Consider the following 24,110-nt stretch of genomic DNA (forward strand, 5'->3'; position numbering starts at 1 on the left):
TTATCTTTTGAAACTGTTTATTTCATATTAGTAACACATACAACACCTGTAAGATATTGCCAGAAAATTCATAGTTGACTAAGAAAGAAAGCAGAGCTCACACAACCTTGACATATAGAGATCAACACTTGTAAGCTACATGTTAAGGGTTTATACAGATGCAGAGAAAAGCATGAATGATGATTATGTGCAGGAAAGCAGTGTACAGGATACGTGAGTATGTGTTGTAGGTGACAAGCCACTAACTCAAAAAAAGCCAGCCCTCAAATACCAGACAAGTAAGTTTGAAAGTAAGTACTTTTTCACATTTGTTTTTCGTTTTTCAAGTGTCAATCAGGCAAATAGACAAAACTTAATGGCATGTTAAGGTACTGAACTGTGGCTATACATGACATGTTGACAGGCACTAAAGCGTGGGAAATGCAGTGCAGGCACTTAAGTGTACCGCAGTGGATAGTCAGGGTGGCAAGTATGTTTGACAGGTCATTGTCATGTGACTGCTCCCAAAAAACTAGAAGATCTCAGGCACAGCTGTCATAATAAACACTACAGACATCATTCAAAGTTAAAACGCCAGAGAAACATTGAACAAACAAACTCACAGAGTAATCCAGGCTTATTATCAGTTAGTCTTCTTTAGTTTGTTCTTTTTAGGATTAAGGCTTGAAACTGTGAGAACAAAATGTGGTCCTGGATGAGTTTAATATCATGTAACGGTACAATCAGGAGTATTTTTCTCACATCAATAACCCCATTATCTATACCTTCTTTTACAAAAGCACACCATTATTAAAGATAAATTATTATTCAAGATGAACAAATCAAACCTAAATCTCTGCATTTGTAGAACCAGATTATCTAGACGAGATTTAACTGGAATATTTTAGTTGGATAACATTAGTCTTTATTACTTGTGTCACATAAGTAACATAATAATTACTATACTAAAATCACAATATTAATACTTAGCCTATACTTATTTTACAAGGTTATTTCAGAAATCCTATAATCCAATAAATGAACTTGCAATTTATTAAGCACAATGTACAATATTAATCAAATATTCAGTTCCATCTAAATTATGAAATCAACTTTTAGTCAAATGCAGGTCTTTATCATGCTATACATCTCAAGATGGCTGCACTCTCCTTTCTTTGATGTGCTGGTGCTGCTTTGAAGTATGGCTGCACGATATTAGGAAAACATGTGATATGCAATAACATTGTTGAATATCGCGATGACGATATGACTTGCGATAAATAAAGAAATGCTTAAGTATACAGTGGTGCTTTGGGTTCACTGCTAACATAGACCCCATAAAGTAAAAGGTCTATGCTGACACTGACAAAAACCGCAGGGACCAAGGACAGCTCCAAAGCGAGCGGGCGAGGCAGCACGAGATTTGTCGGAGCCGCCTCACAAATCTATCTTTTCTTCTCCCGAAAATGATTTATTTTAGGGAAAAACCTGTCAAATTATCTGAATATCTTTACATTTTTATGTAGGGTAGCTGGGCTCCATCTGATTGGCCAAATATATTGACATGCAGAGCGTAAATGCATGGCACATGGAACAACATTTATCGCAGCTCAAACTGTCTTTTGTGATACGTATGTCGCGTTAGTTGATGTCACGAGGAGGATACATTTTCGATATAACATGCAGTCCTACTTTGAAGCTCCTTATAGTTTAAGTAGGGACCAGTGTCTTGATGACCACCAATTAAAAGGTGTTGTCTTGATGTCACTTTGACGGTCTGGCTTCGCTGCTTCTCTGGATCCACTTTTGATTCACTGTAAGTGCATTCACCTGCCAGTCTGCCACTTTGATACACACGTTTACAGTTTCTGTTATAATGTCCACACCTGGCTGTTGTGACCTCAGCATAAAGGGAATGGATGCAATCAATGCAGAGGACATTAGGTTAATATTTAAACAGGTTTCACACCTGCACTTTCAGTTAAAGGCCTTCAGCAGGAGTACATTGGACTTCTTCATATTATTTTGCTAGAAAAGACTGGAAACCACTGCAAACAGCAGTTTAACAGGTCGCCACACTAGAACCTCAAACGGAATCAACATCCACAGTGCCATAGTGGGAGTTGTTCAAACACTGTGTCGACACAAGCATTGGAAAGATAATTACACATTATTTGTAAGATATCAGGTGTGCTGTCTATCAGATTTTTATGTTCTCTTCTGTGTCATATCCATCTAACTATCATTGTCAATGTTGCGCTTGAGACGTAAGGACATCTGCATTACATTCAGACTCGTGGTCAGATTTAATGTTTGTCCTTCATGATTATTTCAAGGCCTTGTTCTCACAAACAAATACAACTCCAATACACAACAGGAAAGTCAATCTTAATCATCTTTGGTCAAATCTGTATTTTTTTCTACAGCTGTTGAAGATATTTAATACATTCAGTAACAGTGGCTTTTTTTGTTTGTTTCTATGTGTTTAGTTCAGCTCTCAGCAGCATGAGCTTGATACAGCACCCACACCTTTCCCCAGTACCCAATAGACAAAGGAGGGAAGCAATGGGTGTTACTCATGTGCATGTTGGGGGTGTTAGATGAATAGTGTGTCCTTGTGGGACTGAGCAGTTTATAAGACAGAGAGAATCACCATTTGAAATTACAGCTGCCAGGGCAGAGAGGTTATCCAGTAAGAGTCGTAGCAGAGAGTTTGTAACTCCTGACAGTCATCATCCCTCAATGAACCGTCACTACCAATGAACCATTCAAGTTTAAAGAGGTTTCACCAAAAATGACATAATTTTGGAGATTTACAAAATACACAAGACTGTAGATATCAGTGCAGGAACCACTTAAAAAGCCGAAGTTAAGTGTTGGCAGTACACAACCACCACACTTACAAAAAGTTAAGCCAAATTATCAGGAAAATTAATTTGGGTACAAAGTGTAAAAAAAAAACAGGAAAAGCGTGTGAACACACACACACACGCATGCACAGTAATATAATCAAATGTGTTATCTCTTACAGTACAAAAAAAGAACTACTCACAGTAAAATGTACAACCTTCATATTTTTTTCAACGATACCATTCAAGATCCTTATTCAAACTACTGATTCTTACTTCATCTTGGCAGCTAAAGCAAAGCTCTCTTTTTCTTATGCAAATTATCTTTCCACTATTTGTAAAAGTGCAAATGGCTTCTGTTAGGATTTCAATATTTTAGCTATATTCTGTGTCTGACTCAACTCTAAATGAATAAAGATAGAAGCAGTTTGAGCCAGATATAAGGCCTTCACGCAAATGATTGATAATAACCTTTTCCTTCCTAGTTTGTAATCTTGAAATTAGAATGTGTGAGCGTCACAGTTCTGTTACATTGTTTTGGTTAAATTGTTTTGAATGTCTGTACAAACAGAATATTGTTTTGATATAGCAAGAACACAATAATCTTTTCTCCAATTGTCAACACCATTGGCCCACATGCCATCAAATGTGTCAAGGCCTTGGAGTGGCTCCTTGTCACTTCCTTATTCCATTACCAAGAGGATGGCCTACGCCTGCGCACTTTCGAGGAGGAAGAACCAAGATCTACTGTTATAAAATAGACAGGCGCCGGCTGTTTGATGCGTTCTGATGGGTCTCGTGTTCTGATGCGACTTGTTGGATGCCCATTGCTTTGCTGATTGATACCTTTCATTGCTTTCTAAATAAATACTTGATTGAACAAACCGAGTTCGGCTCATCTTCTCATATTTAGGATAAACCAACACGCCTGACCCTTCACAGTCTTGTCTGCCTTCATTAGTCACTCAATCGTCACTCCTTTTACTCACTGTCAGTCCTTCTCTGACTTCCTTTCACCATCACCTTTCTACTCATGTGGATCTTATTCCCATTAAGGACATTTTAAACTTCAAAGCAACATAGTCTTCACATCTGTTTGGACAACACTTCTTATCAGCTATTCTGTCAAGAACGGAGGTTCCCAAACTTGTCAGTCCTCTACCCCCAAATTACAGACTCATAGACTTGTGACCCCATTATCCCTGGAGGTCGCTGAAGCATACAATTGATTGGAGATAGTTTGCAAATAATCAAGAACTTGCACATTTTGTCAACTTTGGCACTGTTCGTTGATACAATCAAAACTATACTGTGGCACTCTCATATCTACCTATTCTGGAGTTTGACCAGAATTGTGGCATAATTGATATTTTTAAGTTTCCAGAATCACATCAATAATGCTTAAAGTAAGCGCTTACAATATGAGTACTCATTATTAAAACGTGGTAATCTATTTTAGCCTTGACACACAATGGTTTCATGATATGCAGCTGTTTTGCAAGCCTGTCTCACACTGATGGAAATAATGGCCACCAGGGGATCATGAATTATATTCTGTACATGCTGAATCTCACCGCTTACACAATACAACATAGTATTGTGATGGGTCAGACTCCTTTCAAATTCAGAGGGAGGAAAAAACATGCTGTCCACTATTAAACTCAAACCACAGCACAACTGATTTAGCAAGCTAATTGTATCCTCCCAAGTGTTGATTTGACTCTTGTCAATTCCCTGTCAACCACTCACTGTTATCAGAACTATTTTACCATTAGTACCTCGAAAAATGAAAATTCTCCTTAGCTAACTACATCGTTGTTAAAGGCCAGTTGAAAAAGCGGCAGGCTATTTACAGTATAAAAGGTCACAGGTTATGATTAGAAAGTAAAGCATAGATGCATTTTTTTCCCACTCCAAAAAGATGCAACTCTGTACATTATATCATAAGCAGCGTGTTACAACTAATGATGTAACTGTCAGTCCAATTAACAGAGGTCGGTTACTTAAGGTCTATAAATATGTCCCTTGCCCACTACTGGACAAGGAGCTCATATTTAAGTCCATTAAAAAGCAGTACATTTATCAGATGTTTAACTTCAGAAACCCTGATCATCTTCTTAACAAATAGTATTATAATCACTGGTTATGACTTCATAATAACACAGTAAAGTGAACAAGTAATAAATCACATAAAATGTCACATTTTGGAGGAATAAGAACAATTGGTGGGATTATTTCATGATTATTACTGTGAAAATGTGTTCATACATTATCTGCTAACTGGCCATTTATACATTTTATCACAATTTCCCAAGTGATTCCATAATTAGTTGCCTCAAGGCTTGTAACAGAAATCTAGGGTCTACAGTTAAATGTTCTTCCTTAGAAAGGATAGTTCACCAAAAATGTATATGTATTGTGTAAATGATGCCATTTAGAGTTGAATTTGAATGTCGGGCCTTACGGACACTTGAATGACACCACAGGAGCACTATTGAGGCATTTGTTTTTTTACATTTGAGGAATAGGTCGCCAGTTACTTCAATTGCATTAGAGTTGCCCGCAACACTTTTTACCCCTGGAACTCCAAACATTTTTCGTGATCTCAAACACTTCACCCATCCCTCCATCGACTTAGTAGATAATGAGTGAATATGCATTTTTCAGTGAACTATCCCTTTAACTGAGCACTGACAGGATTCTGGGATGTGTTATTCTACTTTGCATGTTTTCGATCAACATAAGTAAGACATATGATTTGTCACAAATAATCAGTTACATGTCAAAAGGAGAAATGCTTAAAAAAAAAAAGCAAACCTGTTGGTGCTGTTGTTCGATGTGTTCAAATAGTAAACAATAAATTACTATAAACACTCACATTTGGAAAGGTTCTGTGTGCGAGTGTGGGCATGGTTTGGGTGGGGGATTTTGTTGAGGGGGAATGTATGTAGGTGACCTTGTGAATGTGTTTAGACAGCATTTTCTTCAGTGGGAGGCTCAGCATTGGATGGCTCAAGGAGAGTCTGTTGGACTGTAAAAACAAAACAAAATCTCTATCAGCCATTTCAAATAGATTAGACTGCACCTGCAGGTGGCATGACAAGTGAAGTCTATTTGTTTCATTTGGTTTATTTATTAGACCAAAACAATTAAGAACCAGCCTATTTTTCTGCATCCTTTGGCAAGATGTTATGAAACCAGTAAGTAAGAGGTTGGGAAATACAGATTGAAACTAAAGCAATAAAACCAACAGAAACAAGGAGAATAAAAATATATATATATAATAATCATAAATCACTAATAGAACATTGATGCAACATACAATCAATTATTGCATTCAGTCATCTAGAGCAGGACAGGGTTTCACTGATTCAAATCAGTGCAAATTAAGAAATTGTGTACTGGATACAAATTAGGATTAAATCGGGATGAATGATGATGTAGACATCAGTAAAATCCCATAATTTATATATAATTATTATATGGGATGTGTATATATTTTTTAGGAATGTGAGCAATTTGACCAAAGTGTAGCTGGACACAAAGAAAATGAAAGAAGGACTAGTTCAAGACATCGACCAGCAACATTTTTTAATCTTGAATTGATGCGATTGTGGAGGTGAAGAAAGACAGACTGGTTGGTGGTCATAGTAGTGATATCTGGGGTTGCAAAATTCCGGGAATATACAAAGTTGGGAACTTTCCATGGGAATTAACGGGAATATACAGGAAATTGTGTGGGTAATTTCCTAACTGTAATTACCTTGTCATATACAGAAAAAATATAAACATTTTGTTTTGTCATAGGCTGATTTGAGCCCTGAGGAAACTTTGGGCACTTGACTATATGCTTCTGCATATTTGTGTCATTCTTAACATAGGTCTTTGCACAGTATTTGAAAATGTACACAGCCTTTCCTTCTACATTGGCTGGGGTGAAATGTGCACGTGGCATTGTTCTGTAGAATAAGATGAGAAAATTCCCCAAATTCCCGAGTTCCACAGTGTAACATCGTAAAGATGCAGTTAATGCAGTGAGTGAGTGTGGTTGAAATTCTTTTAGAATCCCATCACAAACAGTGATTAAGTCATTAACAATGCCTGTTTGACACTTTTTCTTTGAAAAGGTTTGTTTGTGAATACATTTTTGGGGACACAAGACATTAGAAATTAGATGCCCACTGCCTGACGCCATCATCATATTTTTGATCTATCAGATTCTTGTTGGTGCAATGAGATCACATATAACAAATATGTTAATAAAACAAAGACCTAAGAAGTTAGTAAAATGTAAAAATCACAAATTAAATGTGGAAAACATGTAGTACAAATGTAGTAAAAATATGAATAACACATGAGTATTTGGTTCACACTTTGTGTTTGTGTAACTAGTATGTTCACTGTTAAGAACAGGCATTCTGTACTAATATAAATTAGACCTGCCAGGTGACCGCAAGCTGGTTAGTTAATATTGTGTTCAAGGCACTTGCTTTGAGTACAAAAATCAGTGAACTTTGGTACAAAATGAAATAAACAAATCGTATGGAAACTATTTGGTCACTGCCATAAGAGTTTCAAAGTTCTTTACCCAGTGTCAGTCCCACCTCATTTTCTCTACAGATAAACAATGTATTCAAGACCCCATCACTACCCTGGGAGCATGTTAGGAAGGGATCTGGCATTAGGGCCAGACATCCTCTAGTGGGACTAAGCATATTTGAGTGGTGTGAAAGATTCTGGAGACACAGTGGTGAATGTTATGCATCGTGGTACATCGTTCAGCTTGCCCGTTTTGCGGTAGATTAGTGATGGTGTGGGGAGGCATTTCCTTGGATGGTTTAACACAGTGATTTTCAACCAATGTGTCGTGAGAGATCGTCAGGTGTGCCGTGGGAAATTATCTAATATCACCTAATTAACAATTGTCGAGTGTCAGTGCCAGGGGTGCCAAAAAGTCAATTGAGAGCTACCGGTCACTCGCAAAGGCAGTGTGGGTCAATCGCACGACTAGACAAGAGGTAGTTAGGAGGACGCTCCGGCGCACGTACCCCCTCTTTTTATTTTTTCCGCTGCCGCCACATGGTCGAGCATTTAGATTTCTCCTCTGCTTTCTGTATCGCGCATGGTGATACCAATGTTATTTAGTCGGTAGATCTTGCTGAGCTGGTCATTTCAAGATTATCTCCCAGGCCTATAAAGTGTGGGCACCCCTGGTCTTTGCTGTAATAAAGTGTGGCAGATAATGTAATACTCTTCTATTCCAGTGGTTGGAAAGTATTTCTGACAATTGAGAGGTCCGATTACTCAAAGCTGCTTGCAACTGATGAGTGGTGTGAAAAGCTGGCATACCTGGCTGATATATTTCATCATCTGAATGAACTGAACACACGGATGCAAGGCCGAAATGAAAACCTGCTTACAAGCACTGATAAAATAAATGGATTCCGTTTAAAGGTGCAGCTCTGGCAACAACATGTGCAGCGTGGCAACCTTGAGATGTTCCCACTGACTGAGAAAAGGCATGATGTCAACACTGCTGCAATGTGCGAGGTGATAGGCACACATTTGAAAACTCTTGAGGAGAAGTTGTCATTTTATTTCTCTTGAGCCTTCAGAGAATGCCTTGACTGGGTTAGGGACCCATACACAACAGCATCAGTTGCTGGAAAGGACATGACTTTACAGGAGCAAGAGGAAATCATTGAACTGAAAAAAGATTGTGGTTTAAAGCTAAACTTTGCTGATCTTCCTTTGGACAGTTTTTGGTTATCAGCTGCCAAGGAGTTCCCCAACATGGCCAACAAAGCTATTTGGACATTGCTCCTGTTTTCCACAACATATGTGTGGGCTGAGCTTTTCAAGTTTGACTGCGATAAAAAATAAAAACAGAGAGACACTGAGAGCTGTTGAGGAAGAACTTTGTGTGTGTCTTTCTTCCATTCCTGCCAGGATATCAGTATTGTGTTCATCCAAACAGGCCCAGGTTCCACACTGAGTGAGTGTAAATACATTTAGAAACTATATTCCTCACTATATGCATTATGTACTGTGTTAGGCCATAGAGTGTCATTTTGTGTAATTTTGGTTGGTGGTGTGCCACAGGATTTTGTAAATGAAAAAAATGTGCCACGGCTCAAAAAAGGTTGAAAATCACACAAGTTGGATCAGCCTGTGATTAAATGTTTTACTTCAGCCCTTAATGGGTTGATGATTTAGGTTTCCACTTACCGTTTTTACGTCATTTTGTTCTCAACAAATTTTGCAATGTACACCAGCAACGATTTTCAAATATAATATATAATTTAAATTTTGTTTGTTAAGTTAGTTTGTTGTTGTTAGTGTGTTCTAGAATATGACAGACCAAAGTCTTCTGCTTTTTCATCACCCATGCAGTGGTCTATCAGACCTGAGAGCAGCACTGAGCACTGACTCCACACAATGTTGATTTACAGCTCAGTCTAACAGCTCTGTTATCCTGCTTCTCTCTATTCCTATTTTCAGACATAGACTCACAAACAATGTTTAGTCTATAAGAGACCACCATACCACAGAGTAACACAACACTGTAACATAACAGTGTCAACTTGTCCTGTGTTTCTCCCTCTGACACTGGAGATATCAAGTGATGGCAGCTTCCCCATTAAAGAAAAATGTTCTGTATCATCCATTAACACATGTTTTTTATTCAGGGCCATTACAGTCATAGGCTGTACAGTGTGTGCATGTTTGTGTGTGTATTTACCTTGTGGTTCTGTAGCCACCACAGCCTCAGGGTTCTCTGCCTTCACCATGTCAGAGTTCAGGCTCTCTGTTAGAAGAAAGCTGCACATATCAGCATATAGTGTGCTCTGCAATACTGTGCTAACGATATGAATTGCGATAAATAACTGTCCCTGGGTATGGACGCAGATACCATGGACAGCTCCACAGCCAAGCCACAGTGCCCCAAACTCGGGGGCTGACACCAGGGAGCAATGCACAAGTCCACTAAATCCACTTACAGTTTTTAATTTGGGGTCTTACAGACATGTTTGGACAGTGAATAGTTTTATTTATTTTTTACAGTTTTATTGCAAATTACCATTTGAGCTGTAGGTGTAAAAGCAATGTAATCACACACTGGTGACAACAATGTCCTCAGAGAGTGTTATGAACTGTAATTTAATGCCTTACGTTGCACACTGAAGCACAGCTTCTTCTTCTGATAGGAGATGTAACTGCTTATTGCACCCACCAGTGCCATGGCAACTGCACTGACAATCCCTGCAATGGTGCCCACCTCAGCTGTGGTCTCTGGAAACACAAACACACACACACAAACAGTTGTACAGTAAGCTCAGACAGTCACACATTTATAAATGATCAGACAGAGAAAACCAACCATGATTGTCATCATGCTGGTTAATCAGATCACCGCCACCTCCTGAGAATCCACCTGTGGAAACAGTAAGAGTAAATGTTCACATCTGTTACAACTATTAAGTTTTGTTCTCTTCTGTAACAACAGGAGTTAAAGTCAAGACTTTACCTTTGCCTTTGTCAGGCTTGTATGTGTCATCTTTACTCACATCACTCAGATCACTGTCAGAAAATATACCTGAAAGAGGAAATACAATACATAATCTTAATAATACATAATGAAATCACTGTGGTGTCACTTTTTGTTGACTCTAAGAAAGTGAAACTGCTCTCTTGTGTTCTCAGTTCATAGTGCTGTGAGGGGGTTCCATAATTGTTTTATGTAGCAAATGAATTGGATAGACATCACGTGTCTATTCATATAGGTTTCCTGTATGGTCACTGCACCTACACATAATTAATCCGGTGGCTACACTAAGGACACACGTAAAACCATAAAGCTGTCTTAAAACTGCAAAAAATATCTTTGAATAATTGCTGGAGTTGTATAAGTTGAACAGAGGCTTGGGTGGCATTTAAGAAATCCAGAACAAGAATTAGGCAAGAGAAAAAAATGATTCCTACCCACCTCCCTTGTCCTTGTTTTTCTCCTTGCCACCAATGTCATTGTTGGGGTTCAAGGCATCAGCCAGGTCTAGGTCCTCATTAGCTGTGAAGATCAGTCAAAGATCAATGTAATTGTAAAATAAAAGGCACAATCAGGATATTAACACTGATAAAAGGACAACTTTAAAGGCCGATACATGCTACTCCGTTTTTTAGGAAAGGGACAGATAGGACGGCCCTCTTCGCCGTGGAACGCCCTCTCCGGGCATCCCACGGAGAGCTCTTCGTGCACCTCTGATTTTTCTAATAAAGGCCAATGTATGCTTCTCCGAGTCCGTTACAGACGGACGGACGGATCGGAAGGACACTTTTTGATTTATTGTTCTCCGGTGCTGAAAACAACGGAATGTTTGTCGGCATGTCGGAGAGCATAGGTATAGCCCTTGGCTGTGATTGGTCCGCTAACAACAGCATTTCGGACCTCAAAATTCCTGTTTCATTCCCTATATCACAATAAACCCAAACACAACTATGATTCTACGATTAATGTGACAAGTGTGTTAAGCCGGAGTTGTCCGGCTGACGGTGGCTGGTTAGAGCCCTGACGGCATGTGTGTATGGTTGGTCACATACGGTTATAACAAACTTTCATAATGGCGCTAGCGTGGTAGCCACCATGCTAACTGCGGTGGTAACAGTGCAAAAACCCGCTGTCAAGACTTTAATTCCACGGCTGTCATGACACTGTTTCTCAAACACCTTCAGGCTAGAAGCAAACACTTGGTAGTAGTTAGTATCAGGAGTCCCTGCTGACTGTGTGTGGGAGCTAGGGGGTGAAGCTAGCTGCTTCAGTATAGCTTCAAGCAGTGGAATTAGCAACGCAGTTAAGAAACGCTGCGCTAAGCATTTTGACCCGTTGGGTGTCACTTTATTTTATTTAGTTGCCATCGTACACTGTGTGTGAGGAAAGCCGGGAGGAGGTAAATAAAAAAAACGTTGGCTTCTTCTGAGAACTCATGAGGTAGGCTTCTTGCACTTTATCACTACGTTAACACTTTAGAGAACCTTATGCTGCTGTACTAAAACTCTGTATGTTTACTTAGTATTAGGAAATGTCTTGTGTTATCTGTTGTGCCTGTGTACTTTATATGTTTCACTGTGGGAGAGTGGCAAAACGTCCTATTGATTCCTTGTATGTCTTGAACATGTGAAGAAATTGACAATAAAGCTACTTTATCTTTATATCTTTATCTAAGCTCGTCTTCCGATGCGCCACCTACTGTTCTGGCGCCGAATTGTTTTCAACACTGGAGAACTATAGCTGAAAAAGTGTTCGTCCGATCCGTCCTTCCGTCCGTAACGGATTCGGGGTAGCATATATAGGCCTTTAGACCTCATAAGTATTTGGGAATGACATGTCTGTGTAAGCAAAAACTTGAGTGGTCGCATCCTAAGCAGTCTGTGTTTGAAAGCATATTAAGCATATTATATTAATATTAAACCCTCACATTTCTGGCCTCCATGTTTATTACCAACTTCTTCGCCTTGTTTACTATCATAAACAGCGTGCTGTGTGTCAACTCTTGTTGTTCTTCTGTGCATACCAGTCACGTTATCACCATGACCAGTTCATATTCTGAGTCTGATGCTGGCCAAGATAAGATAATGTAACCGCTATATAAAACAATCGGAACTGGAAAAATATCTGAATTGAGCACTAAGGCTTGAAATGTGACATTGTGTGTCAAAAAAATGTAAACATGTAAATATATTCCTATCTATTCACCACAGTGTCAGTTACTGAAGCTATCCACGCTCTGATCTTAAGTTGTATCTTAAAATGAACATAGTAACTTACTTGCAAGGTGTATTATATTTCTATTCAATTAAATTGTATTTGTGAAGGGGCCAAATCTCGACATAGACTATTTCAAGGCACTATTCATAGTAAGATGCAGACCTTACAATGTCATACAGTTCCCACAGCAGGCAACCATTAGCGACTGCGATGACAAGAAACTCCCCTGTAACGGGGAGAAACCTCCAGCACAACCAGACTCAATGCGGGTGGCCATCTGCCTCAACCGGGTGGGGTGAGTGGAAAAAAATGTGGAAAAGAGGTGAATGGAAAAGAGGTGAGAGATTGGGGGGCTGGAACAGTTGTGTAACCATCCAATTCAGGCATCATCAGGCCACATGCACACTATGCGTTTTTTGGTTTGAAAATGCATCGACTCTGCAATGGATACGCATGGTGTCATCACTATTTCTCAAGCAGTTCCTGATGCACATGCCTTCATCCGTACCCCGGCACGTGCATGGGCAGGGGAGGGTCCCCTCTCACCTGGCTTGGGTTTATGCTTGACTGGGGCCTTGGTACTTGCTGCACCCTTAGGTATAACCCTGGGTGGGGCTTTGGTGGTGATGCCACTGACTTTGAAAAAATCCTCCAAATCCAACTCTGCAGAGAACAATGACATCAGAATATTGATAAAATATTAAGATTGTCAACCGAGTCTCTTCAAGCCAATGTAAAATGTTAAACACATTTGACTAGAAATCATAGGTGGGGTTAAAAATACAAAATTCAGGACAATGTTGCAGCTGAAAAGTGTCAAATCAACACAAAGAATGAAATGTTTAATAGTAACAGACTGGTTTAGTGAATCAAAAACTGGAGCACAGTTTTTTCACACATTCTGCCAAAAAACTACTGCTCTAGGGTTCCTAAAATCAAAGAAAATCGTTGGGTGTTTGCCACAAGTTCACACTAACAATGACTCTGTCACAGATAGGCTTAATTTCATGGAAGCCCATTTCTGCCACATTGATGAAGAAAAAAAAATTGTATCTCATAATTATGACTTAGCATCTCAATATAATGACTAAGTATCTCATTATTATGAGATAGTATCTCATTATTATGACTTAGTATCTCATTATTATGAGATAGTATCTCATTATTATGACTTTGTATCTCATAGTTATGACTAAGCATCTCATTATTATGAGATAATGATGTAATTACTAGATGCTAAGTCATAATAATGAGATACTAAGTCATAATAATGAGATACTAAGTCATAATAATGAGATGCTAAGTCATAATTATGAGATACTATCTTATAATTATGAGATACAAATTAATTTTTTTCATCAATGTGGTGGAAATGGGCTTCCATATATATCATAATGTTAATTGTTATATAATTATTGTAAAAAATACATTTACATGGCACTTTGTCAGTTGCAGCGTGGTGCTTACTGTTAACTTGTATTTCCCCTCTATTATGTTCATTAAGGTAATAGGAAGTGTTCCCTTTGACCCCTTACCTTCGACCACGGGTCGCGCGCGGGGGTTTGTGGGTGTTCCTGTGCGGAACAGGTGTTGGCAGTGTCCATGTATTGAGTTGGAAGAATAAACGGAGAATACAATAAACGTCGTGTTTATTACAATTAACATTGGTAGCAGAGGATGGTTGCTAACTACAAAGTTCCGCCGAAGTTTGACGAAGCTAGGCCATACGAGTGTTGGAAAAATGAAGTCAATATCTGGAGACGAGTTACAGATCTCGACAAGAAGAAACAAGCCCTCGCGGTCGCTTTGGGGCTTGAAGGGAGAGCCAAAGAAACAGCCATGGAAATACCAGCGGATGATTTGGACAGTGATGACGGTATGGTGACATTGTTCGCGAAACTGGACGAGGTGTTCTTAAAAGAGGAAAAGGACCGTGCGTATGAAGCCTATTCGTACTTTGATGGGATCGTGAAGGACCGCGCTGTGTCCATGGCGGACTACATTATTGATTTTGAACAGAGGTACAACAGGATAAAAAGGTATAATATGACACTTCCTGATGCCGTGTTAGCCTTCAAGTTGCTAGACACGGCTTGTCTCGATGAGAAGAGCCGGCAACTGGCGTTGACGGCGTGCGCGGAATTAACGTTCACCTCCATGAAATCAGCGCTGAAACGGATTTTCGGTGGCAGGACGTCAGGCACATCAAACGGAATTCAAGTGAACCAGGAGGTGGCGTTCTTCACGGAGCAAAGACGGCACGCAAAGGGCAAATGGAATAATGTCACGTCACAGAGCGCACAACAAAGACAGCCATTACCTGGCACCAACCCGCTGGATAAATTCGGTAAGAGATCGAGATGCGCTATTTGTCAGAGCACATTTCATTGGGCTAAAGACTGTCCGCACAGAAAGAATGAAGACGTAAGAATAACTGAAGATGTTGAAGAATGTAACATCACACTGTTTACTGAAGCTTTGTCTGACTCAGAAATCTTTCTGGCCGAATCACTGGGGTCAGCCATTATTGACACTGCTTGTACTCGTACAGTGTGTGGTGAGAAATGGCTAGAAAACTACATGAAGGAACTCAGCCAAGACGGAGTTAATCAGGTGTTGAAGACAGAAATACTCAGCTGCAGACCATTTCGATTTGGAGATCGAAATGTAGTGTATTCCACCAGGAAGGTGAAACTACCTGCTAAGATATGACAGACACAATGCTGTGTTGAAGCTGAAGTGGTTCCAGTTGATATTCCACTTTTGCTGAGCAAAACATCCCTTAAAAGGGCTGGAACTGTTTTGGATATGAAAAATGACAGCGCTGTGATGTTCCAACAGCCTGTACCTCTTGAGTTCACCAGTTCCGGTCACTACTGCGTAGACATCAGAGACAATGACACTGAGAAACGTAAAATTGAAGAGGATGTTCTTTTGGTCACAGAAAAGATGTCAACAGAAGAGAAACACAAAGTTCTCCTGAAACTCCATAAGCAGTTTGGTCACGTGGGTGTTCCTGTGCGGAACACCCACAAACCCACGGGTCGCGCCCGGGGGTTTGTGGGTGTTCCTGTGCGGAACAGGTGTTGGCAGTGTCCATGTATTGAGTTGGAAGAATAAACGGAGAATACAATAAACGTTGTGTTTATTACAATTAACACTTACCTCCTCCTGCAGGTATAGCGGATTTTGGTGCAGGAGTCGTTGCTGTGGTGAAAGTTAGATATTAATTATATCTTAAAGAGAATTGTTTTATCCAGTGTCATTCATACGTGAAAATTAGGATTTTTTTCCATTGGTTTCCATTATTTCCATATTATCTAAAAAACTACCAGTAACATATTGATTAAGTAACACTGATACAAATGAACATAGACTAGATGTTACATATTTTTTGTTTTATCGTGTCACTGAGTCAGTCTCTCTGCATTTGTGTTAAACAAAGTAAATGTTCAGTTTTTATTTTCAATACCGCAGTTCACTTTAAGTAAACAGTCAGGTTAACTCATTAAATGATTAAGTTCACTGTTTAAGCAACAGTAGCATCAAAATGAACCAGAGGCTCCAAATGTGTGCTTTTACATCAATTGTTCTTTCTAAAACTCATTTCATTTTCTTTGTGAATTGAGAGGATACAGAATGTTAGGAAACCAAACTACCAATCAAATATACTCCTGAGAGCTCCTTCATAAAAAGTTAAATCACCTGGTGTGTGTGCAGGGTGTTTTTGTCTAACTACACTGAGCTCACTTTGTTAGAGAAAAGTTACAAGGAGAACCTAAGACGGTCATGAGAAACAAAAAAGGATAATGTGAACAAAAGAGTGGTTTTCCATTGTACTTACATGATTTACTGTCACTGTTAACATCCAGAGCATCATTCAGATCAAAAGAACCCTGAGAGAGTACTAGAGAGGAGAGAAGAGAAGGACAAAGGAGGCAGATATGCTGAGGCTAACATATAAAACATATTTTTCATAAGTGCTTGGTGTGAGAATCGAGCATGACAAGCATTCTGTAACACAAATACACATACGACATTCATAACAAACCAAACGGTTCAAGAACGTATAAGAAGACAAGACTGCACATACGTGAGTGCTAGAATAAAAGCAATGTGCCTGCAACATCCTTTGCTTTTAACTGTGACAGCGCTGTAACTCACTGGAAGTCAGACAACAGTGTGATTGTATTGTTTTAAAAAAGACACAGAATGTGCATGTATTTGTATTTATGAGAACCATTTTGAGCAGGTCAGGCCGATAAGAAGCTGTGGAACGTCTCACTCGGACATTTGTGTTCACATATGCACCTCCTCCAGTGCCGAATTGTCCTTGGGTCGCTAAGTGCTATGTAATGTGCTGCTTCCTCCAGAGAATATACAGAGGATCTGCGGCTTCCAGTCTGAAAGCAGCTCAATAGTGTCAAGAGGAGCAACAACTTATATCTATGTTTTAATAAATTATGATATTAGGGATATGTTATTAGTGACGCATCTGAATTAGGTCTTGAATCACATGGTGTTGCTCTCTCTCTCTTTATCTAACATTTAATCTCTATTTCACTCTCACTCACAAATACATACTCTCACACCCAAATGCCCTCACAGGTACAGAAATTTGGCACCGATTGATTTAAGATGAATCTGTACCTGGTAGTATCGACGTAATTCGGTTGGAACTCTTAAAAGTAGTGGGGTTGATGAGCAGAATCCTGAAGTTTATCCCGTATTTTAAGATCCTCATGGAGGCCTGGGGTGATTTGATCAGTTGGGCGGTTACCACCAGGCTCAGAAAGTTTCATCCCCCAGGCCATATAACTTTTAAACTCCTCCAATCATATATTCTATTCCATATTTATTTGTATTCATTTTTTTGCGAACTGCTAAATGTGATTGGTGTGCACATGACAATAAACTCTTGAATCTTGTATCTTATTGTAATTACACACATCTGCACATAAAGCATCCATATGGGTGACTTGTTGAAAACATTGAAAACATGAAAGTGCCACTGTGTATGACAATGAAAAACAACATGGCATTTAGGACACTTATGCACTGAACATTTTTAAAGAGTTTTTAAAGCCTCTATGCAAGGGGTTTGTAAGTGGTTTTTGAAATGGTCTCATTGTAATATTGGTGCCTCTTTATGACCTACAACAGCAAATGAGGGAAGAAATAAGGTGTTCATACTGTCGTCGTCAGGAATAAAGAGTGAATCAAATAAATAGTTTATCTGTCTTTATAACGAAGCTTCGGAAACAAGTCAAACGGACAGCAAGGAGGGGGGCAAGCTACATGCTAAGCTCTTTTAAGGTACAGACAAGCATAGTCAACCACTTAAGTCAGGGCCGGCCCTTGCAATGTTTGAGCGCACACACACACACACACACACAAACACACCCCCACACACACACACGCCCACGCCCACCCACCCACCCAAATGCAATTTCCTACCTTCACTCCAGAGGTGGCATTAGTTACAAAAACAAGTTAACAAAAGAAATATTAAAAAAATGAAATACTGGATGTAGACTATACAAAAAAATACAAATATATAATAACAAATATAAAAAGAGTCTGGAATTCACTGATAGCTATTCAAGTCGACGAAAATAAACATTAATGATGTGCAATTCTCGTGCGAGCAGCCGCCTGTCTGTTCACACAGGAAGCACATTTCTCTGCGCCTGTTCGGGGCGAAAATTATTATTGTCCTCACAAGTGACTGAGCTACACAAGCCTACTACAGCCGCCCCCCACAATAGATTGTGTGCTTGTGTGTTTGTTTAGACACAACTGACAAATGTGTGGAATAGGTACATAATTCAAGATGGGGAAATTGAAACTCCAGGAGAACAGCGGGTGATGACAGGTAGGCTTATACCTTCTGCCTACCTGCACAGCGGAATAATAATTCTAACTGACATGCGTTTCTTTAGCCACATGGCGTTATTTATTGCAGAGGTGATCATAACATACTGCTCTCCGTGAGAGTCAGGCAACACAGAGAAAGACGGTGGTAACATCACTCTTATAAAGGTAGTGATGTCATCAGTCACAGGTGACTCTGTCATATGAGGCGCAACAGCGCCTCCTCCTGGACAAATATAGTTACATGCATACAAACATTTATTCACTCTCAACACTCCCACTTATGAATGACATGTATACTATACAACTTTTACAAAACAAAATAAATGAAACAAAAACATGGCATAGTCAAGTGCAAACATTTCACACACCAAACATGACTCCTGCAAATTTACTCAGCTTCAGTCTAGAGGCGGGCTTTGTCATAACATCTGCGACCATGTCGTCTGTGGGACAGTAAACAAGTGACATCTTATCTTCCCTTATGGTAGACCTAATGAAGTGATATTTGATGTCCACATGTTTACATCTTTGTCTACGCACAGGGTTTCTAACAAGCGCAATTGTCCCCTGGTTATCCTCGTAAACAATAGTTTTCTTGTACACATAGGTATCAATACCCCTCAGTAGTTGCTCTAAATAAATACACTCCTGTATTGTAAGAGCTAAAGCCATGTATTCGGCTTCGCATGTGGATAGTGCTATCGTGGGTTGCTTCTTCGTCTTCCAGGAGACTAAAGAGCTGTCTTTGCACATACTCACACAATACCCGGTGGTGCTGCATCTGTCACTAGTGTCCGCAGCCCAGTCTGCCTCACTATATGCTAGTAGGCCTAGACTCTCTCCGCTTTTTCTGAAACAGAGCTGTTTGTCTGCAGTACCCCTGAGATAACGCAAAACATGTTTCACCGTAACCCAATGTTCTTCAGTAGGGTCAGCAAAATGCTGTGATAACTTGCTCACCACAAAACATAGGTCAGGACGTGTACAGGTTGTCAAATAAATGAGACGCCTACAGCCTCCCTGTACTTCTTCACACCAGACATTTTAGGTGCATCTTCAGAGTAGTCTAACTTTGTGTCACATGGTGTTTCTCTAGTTCTACACTGCTGCATGTCGAAACGTTCCAGTATCTTTTCAACAAACCTCTTTTGTGCCTTTTTTACACAGCCGTTAGACTGGCTGAAGTCCATGCCCAGAAAATACTTCAATCTACCTAGATCCTTCATCTTAAATCTGGTAGAAAGCATGTTTTTCACTTTATCCAAACTTTCGTTGTTGTCGGCTGCGATGATAACATCATCCACCCAGATAACTACTATTACCTTCCCTGCCTCTTTAGAGTCTTTTATGTAGACGCAGTGGTCTGTCAGGTTCTGAATGAAATTATCATCTACCAGGCATGTGTGGAGCATCTCATTCCAATTAAGCCCCGACTGCTTCAGACGTAAATTGACTTCTCTAGTTTACACACTAGATTCTCTCCCTCTTTTTCGTAACCTTCAGGTTGTTCCATATAGATATCTCGATCAATGGGGGCGTGTAGATAGGCTGTTTTCACGTCCATTTGATGCAAGATCAGATTGTCTTGTGCTGCCTTCTGCATCACTACCCGTATACTTGTAAGATTGGCTGTTCGTGAGAACGTCTCACCATAATCTATCCCTGCTCTCTGGCTGTATCCTTTTGCTACACACCTAGCTTTGTATTGGTCGTGTCCATCAATGTCACACTTGATTGAGTATACCCATCTTCCTCCCACTGTCTTCCTGTCCTCTGGTAACTTAGTCAAGGTAAAGGTCTGGTTGTCCTCTAAGGACCTCATCTCCTCGTCCATCGCTTTCTTCCACTTTTCTGACTCAGTCGATTTCATTGCCTCCTTAAAGGTCAAAGGTACACCACAGACTGCTCGGTAACAATAATCTACACTAGTGAGTGTACTGTCATCATCAGTGTCTTCCAGAGTATAATCTCCCAGATACCCCGGGGTTTTACGCTCTCTCTGGTGGGATATCTCCCACTGTCTGAGGCATGTGACGTCACCCTTGGGTTCTTCTCGCCATCATCCTCTGGTGCTGACCGTGGGCTGCACACTGTACATCTGTGCTCATTACACTAGGCTGTGGAGTCTCTACTCTGTTGTTACTTTGGGGTCCAGTCCTATCTCCTGTGTCTGAGTCTCGATTTCACAGGTTGTCTTGGTTACAAACTTTACTAGTCTGTGCTTCTGCACTCTTCCTTTATCGGGGTTATAAACGAGATAGGCGGGACTGCCCTTGTCATGTCCTACAAAGAGCCCTCTCCCACACCTATAATCTAGTTTTCCCCTGTCCTGCTGGTAGACATAGCACACTGACCCGAATTTATGCATCCTGGTTAGATCACACTTTTTACCTGTCAGTGCTGTGTATGGGGTAGTGCCTGTGTGCTTATTAAAGCACCGGTTCCTAGTGTAGGCAGCCTCCTGGATGGCATAGTGCCAAAGACTCTTAGGTAGGTTACTGTCAATATGCTTACATCTGGCCATCTCAAAAAGAGTGCGTCCTTCCCTTTCAGCTGTCCCATTCTGGTGCGGGGAGTAAGGACAGGAAGTCTCATGTCTGATTTTGTTCTTTCCAAGTAGTGTCTGAAACTCTCTATTAGTGAACTCGGTCCCGTTATCTGATCTAATGCATCTCACAGTGCCATAAGGTGCTACATCTGCCAGGTACTTCTCAGTGGCCTGCACTGCATCACTTTTTGCTTTAAGGAAGTAAACAAACACTGCCCCCGTACAAACATCCGTGAAAGATTGCATGTACTTGAAACCATCTATGGACTCGTTGTTTACTGGACCAGCTAGGTCTGTGTTCACCAGCTCAAGTGGTGTCTTTACTTTTTCAGTCGGATCTCTGTTTCTCGTTTGAGTGAACTTTCCCTCTATGCACACTGCACATTCTTTATCAGGCCTACGCTTTGCACCTTTAATGTGCATGCCTTCTGTTACATTCTGCAGCTTCAAGATATCATCGTAATTGCAGTGACCCATTATCGCATGCCATGTCTGGATATCATAGCTGACATGACACACATCATCGACATCACACTCGGTTTGCAAGTAATACATCCTTTTACATACATGAATATTAAACCTTGTTCCATCTGGCGACCCTATGGCATCTTTACCTTCTTCGAAGAACACTTTGGCACCGTGAGCTGTAGCAGACTTCACTGAGAAGAGTTCTTGAGGGTAGGAGGGGATGTAGAGAGCGTTCTTTAAAGTCACTGTACACTGGAGCCCCTTGCTGTTTATGAGACATACCTGTGCGTCTTCCCTGCCTTTTGCCACCCCGACGGTTCGCTTCCCGTCTGCCAGCTCCATGCTGTGTCTCTCCGGCTTGAAGGTGCTGTCGAAGCTCTTGAACTTGCTCCTGTCGTTGATGATGTGGGACGACGCGCCCGTGTCCACGATCAGTCCCTTTCTCTGGATCTGCAGCCGTTGCTCCGAGAGACTGGCATCTTCTGTTTGTGCCCTGAAGATGCAGTCTTCTCCTCCCGCGGCTTTCCGCGCGCCATCTGGTTCACGGCCTGCTTTACGTTGACCGCCGTCGCCGCCGTCATCTTGAACACACACACACCGGGCACTCCGTTCTCGCTCCTTCTTTGTGCACGCCTTGTCTGTGTGTCCCCTGCTTTTGCAAAAACTACACCAAACTTTCTCTGCGAACTTATCCCTTATGTGGCCCTTTTCTCCGCACCGCCAACACACCATCTTCACTTCAGCCCCACTCCGTGCATGCAGCACAGCATCCTGTACTGTACTTCGCGAGCCGGCCGCGGAGTTTCCCGGCGCTTCGCTGCTGGTGCGAACAGCCCGATTGATTAACATGGCTGCGGAAAGGAGGCACACAGCTTTTCGAGGCTCTTTGCGGCGCGTCTGCCTCCGTTGTGTCCCCTCGGTTGGAGAACGATGGTGTGACGTTACTGCATTGGTTAACGTATGTGTATGTGTAATAAATCATCCTCTTGTGGCGCGGTCTCGGCACTTTGCGCCCTAGTCAAACGCACATGTCGCCGATGACAGGAGCCGCACCTGACTTAAGTTAATGAAGATGCAGTAGTTTGGAAAAGTCTGTTTGCCTACAAGCTCATCCATTACCCTGAATTTATAAGCGTTTTCCACATATCTAGTTCTAGTCATGTACTTATAAAATAAATGAGCAAAACATAGATGGAATAATCAGAATACAGTAAAATGTCAGATGGACGTTGATGTAAGGGGTACATCACAATGATCTATAATCTGCGTTATTTCATTCTCTTTTTAATTACTTACCTCTAAGTGAGTAACTTCTCAAATTCATCACTAATGAGAGGCGTTGACAGACAGACAAGAAGGTCACTGGGTGGTGACACATCAGTATGGTCTCTAATAACTGTCATATTTATATAAATTTACCCCTGAAACTAACACATAACCAATATTATATTATAATACAACTATAATAATAATAATAATATATAGAATAATTCATTTAACAATCGGCAATCACTCTAACAGGGTGGCTGACAACATGTTCAAATGGAACCGCAATATCTGAATATATAAGAAGGCTAATAACAATACGATGGATAACAAGTCTGTGAAGAGATCCTCATTCAGAATGACTTCGTAATGAATCACGAGTAGTGTATATTTCAGTAACATGTGTCTCCAGGCCGATGGACCGCTACCCGGCCTTGAATCAAAGTGTGGCACAAAAGGAGCGCAGAGCATGTGGGTGAGCTGCTGTGAGCCGGGGACAGAGCCTTACCTTCCGTTGGCAGCAGCAGAGCCAGCAGCAAGCCCACAGTCCACAGACAGCTGGTAGTCATGTCTACAGTGACCCCGAACAAAGCAACCCAGCGGATCTTGATAGCACAGCGGTTAAACAGCTACTCCGTTACCGTGGACTACTTGCAGTTTCACGAAAGCCGCATTAAAGGCGTTCCCTTTGGCTCTGTGACACTCCCAAACTGAGCAGCTTCTTCTTTGTTCCACACACTGGACACAGCGACGGCCGTGGCTGCCCCCCTGAGGTTGGACCTTGCCATTGAACAAATCTGTGTAGAGCTCAACTTGCCAGTGGCGCAGAGGGTCCGAGTGACATTTTATAATCCTTGATTTAGTTTTAATCAAAAATAAAACTCAATGACCTGTACAAACTAAAACAATTTCTACATATGAATAACCTTTATATTCCTGAAGAGGTAATGTAATGACAATTATTGTTACTGGTGTTATGGACAGGTTTATTGACCACAAATTAATGTCATCACTATGGGGACACGCTACAGAGAAGTTTGACTTTTGTGGCTTCTCCCTCCGACACAATCATTTCAATTTATTTGTTTCTCTTCTAACTTCAACTTCTCTGTTCATCACAGCACTCTCTGCATGACAAATGGATGTCCTTATATGGATAAATATAGGCATTGCAGTATGCTAATTACAGATAGCGACAAGTACAGTACTTTGGCTGAGGAGTAGAGCGGTCGTCCTCCTACGTGAAAGTCAGCGCACTGTATGAATGTATGGGTGAATGTAAAACTATTTATTTTATTAATGATTTTATAACTACAATAAAAAATCTAGGGGCTTCATAACATATTGAAATACATACATT

At 40.7% G+C, this 24,110-nt stretch overlaps 1 protein-coding gene across 2 annotated transcripts; it reads right to left on the bottom strand.

Moving 5' to 3' along the window:
* On the bottom strand, positions 1-23,525 carry cd99l2 (CD99 molecule-like 2). 2 transcript variants are annotated; one of them, XM_062383913.1, is made up of 10 exons: positions 23,259-23,499; positions 16,436-16,498; positions 15,757-15,798; positions 13,138-13,254; positions 10,816-10,896; positions 10,357-10,425; positions 10,210-10,263; positions 10,002-10,121; positions 9,571-9,636; positions 1-5,859 (listed from the first exon to the last, which is right to left on the bottom strand). In XM_062383913.1, the coding sequence occupies exons 1-10, from the start codon at positions 23,317-23,319 to the stop codon at positions 5,798-5,800; spliced, it is 735 nt and encodes a 244-aa protein (XP_062239897.1). In that variant the 5' UTR covers positions 23,320-23,499; the 3' UTR covers positions 1-5,797. The 2 variants fall into 2 exon arrangements, with proteins under 2 accessions (XP_062239897.1, XP_062239899.1); XM_062383915.1 differs by lacking the exon at positions 13,138-13,254 and having other exon boundaries at positions 23,259-23,525.
* Between the last annotated feature and the right edge of the window lie 585 nt (positions 23,526-24,110).

This window comes from Platichthys flesus, chromosome 24 (assembly GCF_949316205.1).
Source record: "Platichthys flesus chromosome 24, fPlaFle2.1, whole genome shotgun sequence".
NCBI lineage: Eukaryota > Metazoa > Chordata > Actinopteri > Pleuronectiformes > Pleuronectidae > Platichthys > Platichthys flesus.